Source organism: Palaemon carinicauda, chromosome 24 (assembly GCF_036898095.1).
Source record: "Palaemon carinicauda isolate YSFRI2023 chromosome 24, ASM3689809v2, whole genome shotgun sequence".
Lineage (NCBI taxonomy): Eukaryota > Metazoa > Arthropoda > Malacostraca > Decapoda > Palaemonidae > Palaemon > Palaemon carinicauda.
In genome coordinates, this window is record NC_090748.1 from 55,105,596 (window position 1) to 55,120,231 (window position 14,636).

The following is a 14,636-nucleotide window of genomic DNA, read 5'->3' on the forward strand; positions in this document are numbered from 1 at the left end:
TAATAGGTTAATTTTCCTCTTGTATGCTGAAGTGTAACTGAGGAATGGGTTTGTGTTACTTTACTGATAACTATGGAAAACCATAATCAGATCTGTTGAACGCAATACTATGATTAAACTTGAGCAGCAAATAAGATCAAACTCTTCGCCAAGTAGAACCATAGGAATGTATATTAACCGGCTCACAAAAGAATGTACACTGCGATTAAAAAGATAAAGATTTTAGCGGTCTTATTAATCTTGATTATGTATGTTATTTTATTTATAATTAATGATATACAGAAAAAAATTATAAGACGAGTGCAATAAGACTGACTTGAATTATTTTATTCCTTATCATTAAAGAAAATTTCTCTCGCGTTTCTTGTTTACCGAGGCTTCTGCTAATACCTGCTATATCGTACCTAGTTAGTCAACTCTTCCTGTCGCTCAGAAGAAATAGAAAATATTAGATCAACAAATACAGGAAATCATTTAACGAAGGATATTTTTTATAACGAAGAAAATATAATTCTAAGAGTAAATAAAAAAAGAATAACGATAATTGTATGGGTACGAGTTATCGAGCTCTCATCCCAGTAAAGAGTGAGTGGTTGCGAAGAAGCGGAAGGCATTAGCGGTACAATATCTTGTAAACAAAAATGAACTGCATAAGAAAATTAACTTCTCTTCAACGCTCCTTCTTCCCTCGATTAATACCAGCATGTGCTCAGCAAGTTCAGGCAATAAGATTATCGTCTAGTTTTACTTACTATCCTGACACCGTTCCAGAATCAGAAGGTAAATAAGCATATGTGAAGATAATCTTGTCTCCATGTCGGTACGGTAGGCCGACGGGAAATTTCCGTGCAAATCAAAGTTGGCTCCAGCCTCCAACTTATCCGTTTTTTTGACAAATTTTAAGAATTGTAAAATAATACTTGCCCCGAACATAGTAGGTAGGCTGTGTCCTTTAATAGACTAATAGGTAGGCCGTGTCCTTTAATAGACTAGTCTGGTTCTCTACATTTGGATGATGTTACATAAGGTATTGCTGACAAGTGTAATCGCACTGTCTAGGGTTAATGTAAATTGGCAAACATCAGTTAGAATCACGGACAGGAAAATTGAGGTTGAAAAAGCCCTAGTAGATATATCAGTTCTTAATATGAGGTCATTTTCCTAATGATAGGATTAGGAATGAAACAGTAAATATAATTAAAACTATGTTTGCTCCGCTAAATTTGGAAACCAAAGCCTTAAATAATGGTATGCAATGTATATAATGTTGATGATGGTAAAGTTAAAGCTTGGTTTCAAGGAAATTGTTATTTGGATTAGATTCAAAATGTAGAAGAGATGATGAATGGTGACAGTAATAGGAAATGGGTAAAGTTTTACTTAATGTCAGGGAATCATTCCGAACAGAAAATATATTGGTTCCGTAACTAGAATACAAACCCCACTATTTAATAGGGGTATTACTTTTGGCTTGGCTGAAATGACGAGCCATTGATTTTTAACGAGGGTTAACAACCCATATCGCTAGTTAGCGGGTATAGGGGTGGGTAGCCTGCTACCGCCCCCCCTCACACACCTGTGTTTGAGCTCACTTTGCTTTCGGCTCGGATGGTGAACGGACGTTGCCGCTCTTCATCCTCGCCGAATATTGGCAGCCATTAATGACTTTTGTTTTTTCTTTTTCTCTTAGTGTGTGTGTGTGTGTGAATTTGACTAACGCGACCATGCGCACCTTCCCTGGACTCTCCGGCCGCCCTTGTTCTCGAGAGATGATGTTGCTTCCCCGAGCGAAGCAGCCCCACCGCTCCCCTCGGGTGAGGCCGTGTCACTAACTCTTCTTTTACAGATTTGGTCTTCCTTGGGGCTTACGGGTCCGCCCTTCAAGGAAGCCATGCTGCAGTTCATCCGCATGGGTGTTTCTGTTAAGCAATCATCGTTACCGTCAGAGGTAGATCCCCTGACCCTTGTCGACGTTGTTGTGTCAGAGGTGTCTCATGCGGTATCATCCATCTCCTCTGCCACTCCAGGCTCTACAGCAGATGCTGCTGACTTAGTTTCCCCCGTTCCTGAACATCCTTCGAGGGGGAAACTAAGTTCAACGTCTGTCTCTCCTGCAAGTGTTTCTCTCCCTCGGGGGAGTTCACTTATAGAGACTCCTCTTCGGAGGACTGCTGCGGCGCACGGTCAGCTTGCTGATCCAACGGCATTCAGAGGGTGCATTTGTCGGAAGGCACGCCTTCCTCTTTGCCTTAGAGGTCTCCCACTAAGAGCGCCTCTTTGGTTCATTGTCGTCACAGCCGTCCCCTGCAGAGGAGCCTCCGCTGCATTCTGACCTTCATTCATCAATTGTCACTGCTCCTGCAACTAGTCCTTTGACTTCGGTCCTGGATCTCTCTGCCGATTGTTCGGGATCCCTTACGGTGGATGGTCGCCCTTACAAAGGGCACACCGACCATCCACCCTCCAGACCTGGTTACTAATCGGACGTGTCGTCTATTCTCCTGACTTCTCGTTCCACTAGACCTATGGATTAGCGGTCACCCCTGTGAAACTAATGAGTTGCTAAACGTTTGCTGAACTGCCGTGAAAATAACCAAGTCCGTGTCCCTTTCCACGTCGTACGAACAGTGTATTTTTTTCTGTTGTCTTATTTAGCTGTGCTATTAAGCCAACACCCAAAATGCCATCATCTCAATAAACTTTAAATCAATCAATCTCAAGTACAGTGAACCCTCGCTACTTCGCGGTTCGATCATCGCGGATTCACCACTTCGCGGATTTTTTCCATAACCCATCTATATACAGTAATATATATATATATATATATATATATATATATATATATATATATATATATGCATGTATATATGTATGTATGTATATATTATGTAGGTATGTATATATGTATGTATGTATATATTATGTAGGTATATATATATATATATATATATATATATATATATATATATATATATATATATATATATATATATATATATCTAAAGTAGGAAGATGTGATGTAGTTATAAGGGAAAAGTATGGGAAATATGTCTGGGTATTAAGCAAAGCTCTACCTCCAGTTTTTTTCTTCATTATGATCAGAGATAAACGTAAACAAAACATTGGTTGCCATTTTTTATCGTGCTTTTTAGCGTGTTTAGGAAACGCATGATATAAAATCGCCTTTAATATTTGTGCCTGTTTTAGTTTAGGGTACTGTAGTACATGCATTAAGTGTTCTGTACATTAAAGGGTAGTTTGTTAACAGTACTATGTACAAGGGAAGGTTTTAAAAGTCTGAATATACTTGTTGAATAAATAGGTAAATATGGTGTCACTACTTCGCGGATTTTCACCTATCGCGGCCGCGTCTGGAACCTATCTACCGCGATAAACGAGGGTTCACTGTAGTGAATTCTCAGATTGTAAGTGGCCAACCGCTGAAGACGAAAATGGAGTTCTCCAAGCATCTTGTGTGTTAAACTCGCTTCCCGATCTGAGTGCTGAAATTCAAGATCTTAAATCCTTCCTTTCAGGTCAAATTTCAGACCTCATATAGGCCTACCAGGTTAGTGATTTAAAGAACACAATTGCTACTATCGAGGAAAGGGTGACTGCTGCGTTTGAGGATAAACTTCGTCACCACCAGGAAGAAGTTGAAAGAATTTTAAGTGACAAAGACAAAATTATTGCCGATCTCACGAATAGAGTTGCGTCATTGGAGTCCAGACCTAACATAACAAAGGAGATGGAAGTTCTCGAGGAGAAGATAGACGAGACCGAGGCCCAAATGATCTGCAATGATCTGGTTCTGTCTGGTCCTGCTTTGCCTGCTCCCCAGCCGAATGAAGATACAAGGAGATTAGGCCGGTATCTCCTAGAGAATTGTCTACAGAAGAAATTTCCCGACCACTTCATCCTTGAAGGAAGAAGGATTGGCAAGAGAGGAATCGATGGGTCACCAATTAACAACAACATTTTGCTGAAAGTGATGTCACGGGCTGTAAAGTCAGACATGAGACATTCCTGTTTGCAACATAAAAATGATACTGCAAAAGGACTTTTCATAAACGAAGCTCTGACTCGGAAACGCGATAGCCTTTACTACGAACTTCGGAAAGTGAAAAGACAACAACTGAATGGTCTCTTCTTGCATACGCGTGATGGTATCATCAGAGTTAAAACATCTCGAACGGGTAACACCTTCGCCATCCGAACCCGCAAGGACCTGGACCTGTTTTATAATAGTACTGGGCTCAGTGCCCCTGAGTGAATTTCAAAATGAGTTCTGTACATTATTTTGCAGCTGCTTATAAGTTAACTCATTAGTTTTTCATTTATTTGATTCTTTTGATTCGAATTTTAAATTATTTTCTGCGTATTACTTGATTAAATATTCTCTTAATTATTTAGATTGCCTTAAATTACTTTTATTACATTCATCACCATTACTATAAATTTATTATTTGTATCCTTTCACAATAGCACTTTTTACTTATTTTTTTTCTTCTGTCTTTCATAACGATTCTAATTTTATACAGTCGTAATTATTTCATTATTATAAGCCTAAAGTTTAATTTTAATTCCCTTCTAATTATCTGTTCATATTATTTAATATTTCCCATTTATAAATTTTGTTAATTTTATGAATGCTAATCCTGTCAATCATGCTGATCCTGATGAGAACTTTGTAGTTTTCAATATTTAACTTAGCCGGTGATTATAATAGCTGCAACTCTGTTGCTCGACAGAAAACTCTAAGGTAAAATTCGCCAGCGATCGCTACACAGGTTGCGGGTGTGCCCAACAGCGCCATCTGTCGTCCAGATACCCAGTACTCATGTAAACAAAGACCTCAATTTTCTCTCTGTCGTGCTCCCGACAAGACGTGTTTATTCGCTGTTGCTAAACTGGATTTGTTTTCACAACTAATTGGTGAAGTACACTATTCTAGTTTTGAGCTATTCGCTATGCAGGTGTTTTATCTTCATCTTAAATCTTGAACTCGTTTTGGATAGATTTAATTATGGTGACAAAGAGAGTATGGACTTTCTTTCACTTTTAAATGGCCGACCCTTCCCTTAGCGGAAGTGTGTTTAGGCTTTTAGTAATTATATCACGTTATAGATTTTCCTTTATATATTTTATATCTCTCCGCCTTTATTAGGCCTCTTCGATTAACTTTCCATTTATTATAAACATATAGAAATAATTTTAATGTTTTGTTTATATAGACCTTTCCTGAGAGTAGGCGGTCCTAACTTGGAAACCGAAGTTAATCAACGTTGAGCCCTTTATATCGTAATTATCTTTTAAAGAGCTAAGGATTTAAAACTTTTTAAATGTAATATTTTATGAAAGAATTTCTTTGATAGTCTTCGTACTGTTTTCAAAGATGAACTAACGTTTAGTTTATTTATGCTACGCAGTTGTTGACGTTCAGGACGTTCAACATGCGCTCTATCGTTACGATAGAGAGAGAGTGTATCACGGTTTCACTTTGCAGTAAGAGTAAATCGATTCTGACGTTTTGTTCATTCTTTCTTAGCTTAAATGTTTTAAATTCTATTTTAAAGGAACTTTTTATTTGAAAAACCTTTCAGTTTTTTCCTTTAGTCAAATAACATGTTTTTTTGACGAAATATAATTGGGCTCTTCTCTTAGGTGCGAAATCAAGAGAGAAAGAGAGAGAGAGATAGAGACGGAGGGAGAGAGAGGAGAGAAAACGTTCCGTTCAAGCGGGTAACGTTGTTCTCGTGTTACTCTCGTCCCTAGTCGCTGTACGGGGAGGAAGGATAAAACGTTTTAGTTTTTTATTCTCGTCCCCAGGCTATGTGCGGTGAGAGATTGAAAACGTAGTTATATGAACTAGTGTTTAGTCTCTTTCCCAGCCACTGATTTTTTTTTATCTTTAAATATGTTTTCTGTTTTTTGCTGGTATTAATGAGCTTGCATTATACGACTGATTTCGCAATTACTACCTTTTAATGAAGGGTAGAATTGCGTGTTTCAGGTAGAAATCAGTAAAAATTTCAGTGAAATAAGTGCAAAACAGAAAATCGAAGTGATAAAGTGATATGCGCAAAGTGTTACAGTGTTGCGTCCGAGGGTTCGTCTGTTCGTGCCTGTCGTTCACCTAGTCCGGGACCTCTTACATGCTCCCAAGCCCAGGGGAGAAGTAATGTCAAACGACTTATGGGTTCGAGAGGCCTTGACCAACGAACAGACGTTTTTCCCTCTATGGTATCGGGTGTATCTTACCAAGATCTCCCCTACCATAAGACGAGAGAGACGTTGTTTCTCCTCGTCATCCGAAGGCTTTTCGCATAAGAAACCTGTCACAAGGTTTCGAAGCCCTTAAGCGAAAGTCAGTCCTTTCAGGACAGGTCCAGCGTCCTGGTTACAACCATTAGGACAGCTCTGACCCTATGCAGTCATCGGATAACTGCTCGCCGCCTAACAAAAGCGTAACACAGACTCTGAGAGTCTTTTTTTGTAGGCAAAGTGTTGCGGTCACAGACGTTACCCTCGTCTCTTACCACAACCATTTCCGTTGATCCTTAATGGGTTGTATGGCAAGACATGCAGTATATGCTTGCCTCCCTTATGGAAGACTATTCTGCCGATTAGTCCGTTGAGTCTAGCCGTTTATCTCATCGATATCCTGGCTTTCAGCCAACCTAACGTTCCTTTGTGCTTACTGTTGACGTTGGCGTAGCTTAGTCACGTCAGTCAGGTTGTTTAGAACCACTCTTGATGCGGTCTCGTGTGGTTTTTCAGCCGCATTTGGACGTTAGGCCACTTGCTGAGGCTCCTGTTGACGTTCAAGACGTTCACTAACAATCGGAGTTGACTTGTTTTGACGCTGTGCGTCAACCTCCGCATTCTAGAGTTGTTTTGACTGCTCAGTCTAGGCAGTCAAAGCAGTCTCGAGTAGACGCTGTGCGTCCTCACGCACCTGTTGTGGTTGACAGTTCAGTTGTTGACAGTTCACAGACTGTCAAGCAGTTACATGACGTTGCGTTCTGGTCCGCTACTAATGCACCAGTGAGTGTGGACTCTGCTTGTAAAGCATTGCCACCACGGTAGGTCTCTCCCTTGCTTGAGACTCAGCTTTTATCGGACAAGGTTCCTGTAGATGAGGAAGTTGCTGTTCCCCCTCCTACTGATATTCCCTTGAGGACTCTGTCAGATGGAGAGAAGCCTAAAGCTGCTTAGCCTCCTATGGACTTTAATTAAATCATGATGATTTTTTTTAAGGATCTTTGTCCGGATCTTTTTGTAACTGCTGCTCCTCGTTCGCCTAAACGTCAGAGCTTACACTAGGCCTAGCTACTTCGAAGCCGTTGTTTTTAAGCTAGTGCTCTCTCGCTCTCCTAGAGAGCTTTACGTTGGCTAGGCGACTGGTTTTTCACCAGGAGGAGTTTGGGGGATACAGCCTTTGCTTTCCCACCTTTTAAACTGGTTTATAGAGCGAGAGTCTGATATGACACGAGAGAAGTTCTCGGCTTGGGAGTTCATGCCTCTGTCCAGATAGACTTCTCAATTCTCGTAGACTCTCCCTGGCGCCTGGCCAGGAGACGCTCCAAGTTGTTTACAGTTCAACTTCACAGCTGTTTTCGAGCCTTTGAAGTTTTGCTGTACAATTATGTCACTCATAACAAGGCTTTCAGGGATGGTAAACGGTACCGCCTCAGTCGCTAACCCCGTCTGTTGCCACACCTGCTCCCGTAGACCCTAAATGGGCTTTGCTGCAAGACATGCAGTCCAAGCTTGCGTCCTTGATAGAGGACTTTAATGCGGAGAAGGTTGCTACCGAACCTTCTGGCCAACAACCTTCCAACCGGTCGGTTGTGCGCCCTGTTGACGCTGAGGTAACCTACTCGCGTCTGCCAGTTGAGGTGGTTCCTCCACCGATGCGACCCAGTGTGGGTTGCCAGCCGCACGTTGACGTTAAGCGACGCTCGGAGGTGGTTGTTGACGTTCAGGACGTTCAACAACCAGCAGAGGTGACTTGTTTTGACGCAGTGCGTCAACCTCAGCAACCCGGTAGGGTGTTGACTGCACAACCCAGACGGTCTAGATAGTCTCGGGTTGACGCTGTGCTTCCTCGCGCACCCATGGTTGTTGACAGTTCACAGACTGTGCAGCAGTTCCATGATATTGCGTCCGGCTCCGTCACGCATCCACCAGTGCGACCGGACTCAGCGAGCCTGCCGTTTCCTCATCAGTTTTCGGATGAGGAACCCTCTGATGAGGACGTTGCTGAACAACAAGACGATCAGCCCCCAGAATAGATCAAGCCCTGCTATCCATCCAGAAGATGCTGAAGAAGGAACGCTGCTCAGTCAGGATGTGGATGAGTCTGGTAGGGACGCTGTCATCCGTGGAACAATTTGTGTCACTAGGAAGACTACTCCTCCGTCCTCTTCAATACCATCTAGCTTTTCACTGGAAAAAGGACAAGACGCTAGAAGCGGTCTCGATCCCGGTTTCCGAAAAGATAAAGTCTTGTCTGACTTGGTGGAAGGACAATATCAACCTAAGAGAGGGTCTTCCCCTGGCTGTTCAGACTCCCAACCACGTTCTCTTCTCGGACGCATCGGACGTGGGCTGGGGCGCGACACTAGACGGTCGGGAATGCTCAGGACTGTGGAACTCGAGTCAGAGGAGCATGCATATCAACTGCAAGGAGCTGTTGGCAGTACATCTGGCCTTGAAAAGCTTCAAGTCTCTCCTTCGAGGCAAAGTGGTGGAAGTTAACTCGGACATCACCACGGCCTTGGCGTACATCTCCAAACAAGGAGGTACCCACTCACTGACGTTGTACGAGATCACAAGGGACCTGCTCATCTGGTCAAAAGGTCAAGACATCTCCCTAGTAACGAGGTTCATCCAAGGCGACTTGAACGTCATAGCAGATTGTCTCAGTCGGAAAGGGCAAGTAATTCCAACCGAATGGACCCTCCACAAGGATGTGTGCAAGAGACTTTGGGCCACTTGTGGTTAAACCATCCATAGATCTCTTTGCAACCTCGCTGACCAAGAGGCTTCCAATCTATTGCTCTCCAGTCCCGGACCCAGCAGCAATACATATAGATGCTTTCCTCCTAGATTGGTCACATCTGGATCTCTACGCATTCCCACCGTTCAAGATTGTCAACAAGGTACTGCAGAAGTTCGCCTCTCACGAAGGGACAAGGTTGACGTTAGTTGCTTCCCTCTGGCCCGCGAGAGAATGGTTCACCGAGATACTTCTATGGTTAGAAGACGTTCCCAGTAGTCTTCCTCTAAGGGTAGACCTTCTACGTCAGCCACACGTAAAGAAGGTACTCCAAAGCCTCCACGCTCTTCGTCTGACTGCCTTCAGACTATCGAAAGACTCTCGAGAGCTAGAGGCTTTTCGAAGTAAGCAGCCAGTGCGATTGCTAGAGCAAGGAGAGCTTCTTCCATTAGAGTCTACCAATCGAAGTGGGAAGTCTTCCGAGACTGGTGCAAGTCAGTTTCTGTATCCTCGACCAGTACCTCTGTAGCTCAAATAGCTGTTTTTCTCTTATACCTGAGAAAAGGACGATCCCTTTCAGCTCCCACTATCAAGGGCTACAGAAGCATGTTGGCATCGGTCTTCCGGCATAGAGGCTTAGATCTTTCCAAACATAAAGATCTGCAAGACCTCCTTAAGTCTTTTGAGACCACCAAGGAGCGTCGTTTGGCTACCCCTGGATGGAATTTAGACGTGGTACTAAGATTCTTCATATCAGACAGGTTGGAGCCGTTACAATCAGCCTCCCTGAAAGATCTCACTCTTAAGACTCTTTTCCTGGTATGCTTAGCCTCGGCTAAAAGAGTCAGTGAGATTCATGCCTTCAGCAAGAACATAGGATTTTCGTCAGAAAAAGCCACTTGTTCGCTACAACTTTGTTTTCTAGCCAAAAATGAGCTGCCTTCTCGGCCTTGGCCTAAATCTTTCAATATCCCCAGCTTATCGGAGATCGTAGGCAATGAACTAGAAAGAGTTTTATGCCCTGTTAGAGCTCTTAAGTTCTATTTAGAGCGTACTAAACCTTTACAAGGCCAATCTGAAGCTTTATGGTGTTCAGTTAAGAAACCATCCTTGCCTTTGTCAAAGAATGCTTGGTCAGACTTTATCAGATTGTTAATACGAGAAGCTCATTCACATCTGAGTGAGGAAGACCGAACTTTGCTTAAGGTGAAGACGCACGAAGTTAGAGCTGTAACAACTTCCGTGGCCTTTAAGCAAAATATATCTCTGCAAAGTATAATGGACGCAACCTATTGGAGAAGCAAGTCAGTGTTCGCGTCATTTTACTTGAAAGATGTCCAGTCTCTTTACAAGAACTGCTACACACTGGGACCATTCGTAGCAGCGAGTGCAGTAGTGGGTGAGGGCTCAACCACTACAATTCCCTAATTCCATAACCTTTTTAATCTTTCTCTTGAAATGTTTTTATTGTTGTTTGGGTTGTCCGGAAGGCTAAGAAGCCTTTCGCATCCTGGTTGATTTGGCGGGTGGTCAAAGTCATTTCTTGAGAAGCGCCTAGATTAGGGGTTTTGATGAGGTCCTGTTGTATGGGTTGCAACCCTTGATACTTCAGATCCTAGGGGTCGATCAGCATCCTAAGAGGATCGCAAGGCTCCGTAAGGAAGACGTACTTAAAAAGGCAGAGTAATTGTTCAAGTCGACTTCCTTACCAGGTACCTATTTATTTTGTTTTTGTTATTTTGATAACTTCTAAAATGAAATAAAAATTCTTAGCTCATAATAATGTAAACATATTTTGCTGGTCTCTACCCACCCCCCTGGGTGGGAATCAGCTATTATAATCACCGGCTAAGTTAAATATTGAAAAATGTTATTTTTATAATACAGTAAAATAAATTTTTGAATATACTTACCCGGTGATTATAAATTAAAGGACCCTCCCTTCCTCCCCAATAGAGACGCAGTGGGACGAGGAGAAAATTGAGTTCTTTGTTTACATTGAGTACTGGGTATCTGGACGACAGATGGCGCTGTTGGGCACACCCGCAACCTGTGTAGCGATCGCTGGCGAATTTTACCTTAGAGTTTTCTGTCGAGCAACAGAGTTGCAGCTATTATAATCACCGGGTAAGTATATTCAAAAATTTATTTTATTATGAAAATAACATATTTTGTGAATGCAGCCGATCTATTTTCCTGTAAATGTTATACCATTGATACTTTTAATGATTCTCTCCCTGATCATATGCGGCAATGCCTTTCGCTAATAAGCCTTAACATTAGAAGTTTTAAGAAAAATCACGACGAATTTATTGGTTATTTGAAAAATTGCAATCATGAATTTGACATTATAGTGCTAACTGAAACTTGGGCTAAGCAAGAAACACATTGCATGAATTCACTTCCAGGGTATAATGCTTTTCATAATTATCGTGAGGGCCGGAGGGGTGGTGGTGTGAGCATTTTTGTTAAAGATTCACTTTTGTTTAAACCTCTCGATGAGTTAAGCATATCTACAGATAATTTTGAAAGTGCCGGGGCTACAGTTTCTGTTCCCAATTCCTCTCATTCTGCTATTATCTTAGGTATATACAGGCGTCCAGGAGGTGACGAGAATATGTTTTTTAACTCTCTAGAGGCAGTACTAAGAAGTCCAGGTATCTCTTCTGGGAATACTGTTGTCACAGGGGATTTTAACATCTGCCTAATGAGGGAAGGGGAAAGCGAGACCACACGGAGACTGATCAATACAATGCGGTCTTTCTAATACCGACCATCAATAACTAGGCCTACCAGGATCGGGTCAAATGACTCTCTTTCCTGTATCGATCACATTTGGGCCAATAATAACCTCGTTAGTAACTCTGGGATATTTTTAGCTGATATCACTGATCATTACCCAATTTTCGGTAGCCTTTTATTGCCTGCACTAAGCACCATGAGTGACAAAATAAGAATTCAATTTAGAGACATGAGCCAAATTAATGATAGAAAATTTACAGAACTTACTCCGGGGTAGAGACTGGTCAGCAGAATATGGTCACGCCTCCTTAAATCCTCACATAGGTGTGTCCTCTTTCAGTGACAAGATTGACAGTTTCTTCAATGAGTGTTTTCCCGTAAAAACAAATTTGTTAGTGTTAAAAAATTGATGAATAGGTGGATTTCCAAAGGACTTCTTGAATCAATTAATATTAAACATAATCTGTACCGAAGAATGAAATTAGGTAATTATAGTAGCCAACAGTACAACAACTATTGTAATCTGTTATGTACATTAATACGCAAGGCAAAGAAAAACTATTTTGAGAGTACTTTTGACCAACTCCGTAGAGATGCCAAAAAATCTTGGGACTTAATCAACTCGTCACTAAGGCCAGGCAGAAAAAAGAGTACCTCACTCAGAAAACTGATTCGAAACGGGGAAACCATTACTGACACTAAACAAATTGCAAATGCTTTTAATCTTCATTTCTCTACAATAGGCGTTACTCTAAGGGATGCTTTACCTCAAAATATTAACTTAGATTTCCATACCTATTTGCCTCCCTCAAATCAGCAGTCTATTTTTTTTACCCTTTCATCTCCATTTGAAGTGATAAACATTATAAAAAAACTGAAAAACAAAAAAGCAAATATTCATTCTCCTCCTACAAGATTATATTAAAACAATGCTAACCTACTTGCCTTTCCTATATCTATGCTATTCAACCGTTGTTTAGATGCTGGTATTTATCCTGACATTTTGAAAATTGCGTGTGTGACTGTGTTACACAAATCTGGTGACATATCAGATGTTAATAACTATACTGTAGACCAATTAGCTGCCTTCCTTTGTTGAATAAAATATTTGAAAAACTATTATTAATCGACTTTACTCTTTCTTCAATAGTTGTAACATCTTCTCTACGTGTCAGTATGGTTTCTTACGAGGCGTAAGTACTAGTGATGCCTTTCATGACCTTCTTGAAAATATCTATAATGCAATGATTAAAAATGAATACCTTGGTGCGGTTTTTTTGGATTTGAGCAAAGCCTTTGATACTGTTGTCTCATGATATACTACTTCAAAAGCTGGAACATTATGGTACAGTATACGAGGCAATGCACTACTCTTACTCCAATCCTACCTAACAAATCGAAAACAATTTGTCACGCTCGATGGTCGTCTTTCAGAGATTATGGATGTCAAAATAGGTGTCCCTCAGGGATCAGTCTTAGGACCGTTATTTTTACTCATCTTTATTAATGATTTGCCTCGCTCATTTGGCAGATTAAACTCCATACTTTTTGCTGATGACACCACGCTCCATCTTTGTCATAAAAATATTTATTCCCTTTGTTGGGCGTTTGTCAATGCATATGGGCCAGGTAGTGAGAAAAGTGAAGAAGAGCGGAATGAGTTCTAGAATGAATTAACTAGGTGTGTAGAAGGACTGGGTAGAAGGAATTATGTAGTTGTCATGGGTGACTTAAATGCTAGAGTGGGCACTGGAGAGGTAGAAGGTGTCATTGGGAAGTATGGCGTACCAGGTGAAAATGAGAGTGGTGAGAGACTGGTAGATATGTGTGTTGAACAAGAGATGGTAATAAGTGCTAGCTTTTTTAAAAAGAAAGATAAAAATAAGTATACATGGGTAAGAGTGGCAAATGGAAGAGTAGTAGAAAGGGCATTAATGGATTATGTGTTGATAACTAAAAGAATGTTTGGAAGATTGAAAGAGGTGCACGTGTTTAGGGGTATGGCTAATGGTATGTCTGATCATTTTTTGGTGGAAGGAAAATTAGTTGTAGGAAAAGAGTGGGGGAATAGAGTAGGTGGATGTAAAAGGGAGCTAGTGAGGGTTGAAGAGCTAATAAAACCGGGGGTAAAAAGTAAATATCAGGAAAGGTTGAAAATGGCATATGACGAGGTGAGAGTAAGAGAAACTGGTAATTTAGAGGATGAGTGGAAGTTAGCAAAAGAAAATTTTGTTGGGATTGCAAGTGATGTATGTGGCAAGAAGGTTGTTGGAGGCAGCATGAGGAAGGGCAGTGAATGGTGGAATGAAGGAGTGAAGGTAAAAGTGGAAGAGAAAAAGAGGGCTTTTGAAGAATGGCTGCAGAGTAATAGTATAGAGAAGTATGAAAAATATAGAGAGAAAAAGGTGGAAGTAAAGCGCAAGGTACGTGAGGCAAAGAGAGCAGCTGACCTGAGGTGGGGTCAGGGACTGGGTCAGTCATATGAAGAGAATAAGAAGTAGTTTTGGAAAGAAGTGAAGAGAGTAAGGAAGGCTGGCGCAAGAATTAAAGAGATGGAAATGGAAGGTTGTTAAAAGGAGAGGAGGCAAGGAAAAGGTGGGCGGAATATTTTGAAAGTTTGCTGAATGTTGAGGATAATAGGGAGGCAGATATAATTGCTGTTCCAGGTGTTGAGGTGCCAGTGATGGGAGATGAGAATGAGAGAGAGATTACAATAGAGGAAGTGAGGAGAGCACTAGATGAAACGAGGGTAGGAAAAGCATCTGGTATGGATGGTGTGAAAGCTGAGATGTTGAAGGAAGGGGGTGTGACTGTACTTGAATGGTTGGTGAGATTGTTTAATATGTGTTTGTTCCAACACAAAATACTTACCGAGAACTACTTTCTTTTG

General features: G+C 41.4%; 1 protein-coding gene across 1 annotated transcript in view; it reads left to right on the top strand.

The window, feature by feature from the left end:
- Positions 1 to 437: 437 nt before the first annotated feature.
- The window catches only part of BckdhB (Branched chain keto acid dehydrogenase E1 subunit beta), a 541,868-nt gene continuing 527,669 nt past the window's right edge, over positions 438 to 14,636 (top strand). Inside the window, exon 1 of the mRNA XM_068348129.1 lies at positions 438 to 780. Within this exon, the coding sequence (XP_068204230.1) occupies positions 642 to 780 (139 nt within the window). The 5' untranslated portion in view covers positions 438 to 641. The remainder of the gene's footprint in view (positions 781 to 14,636) is intronic.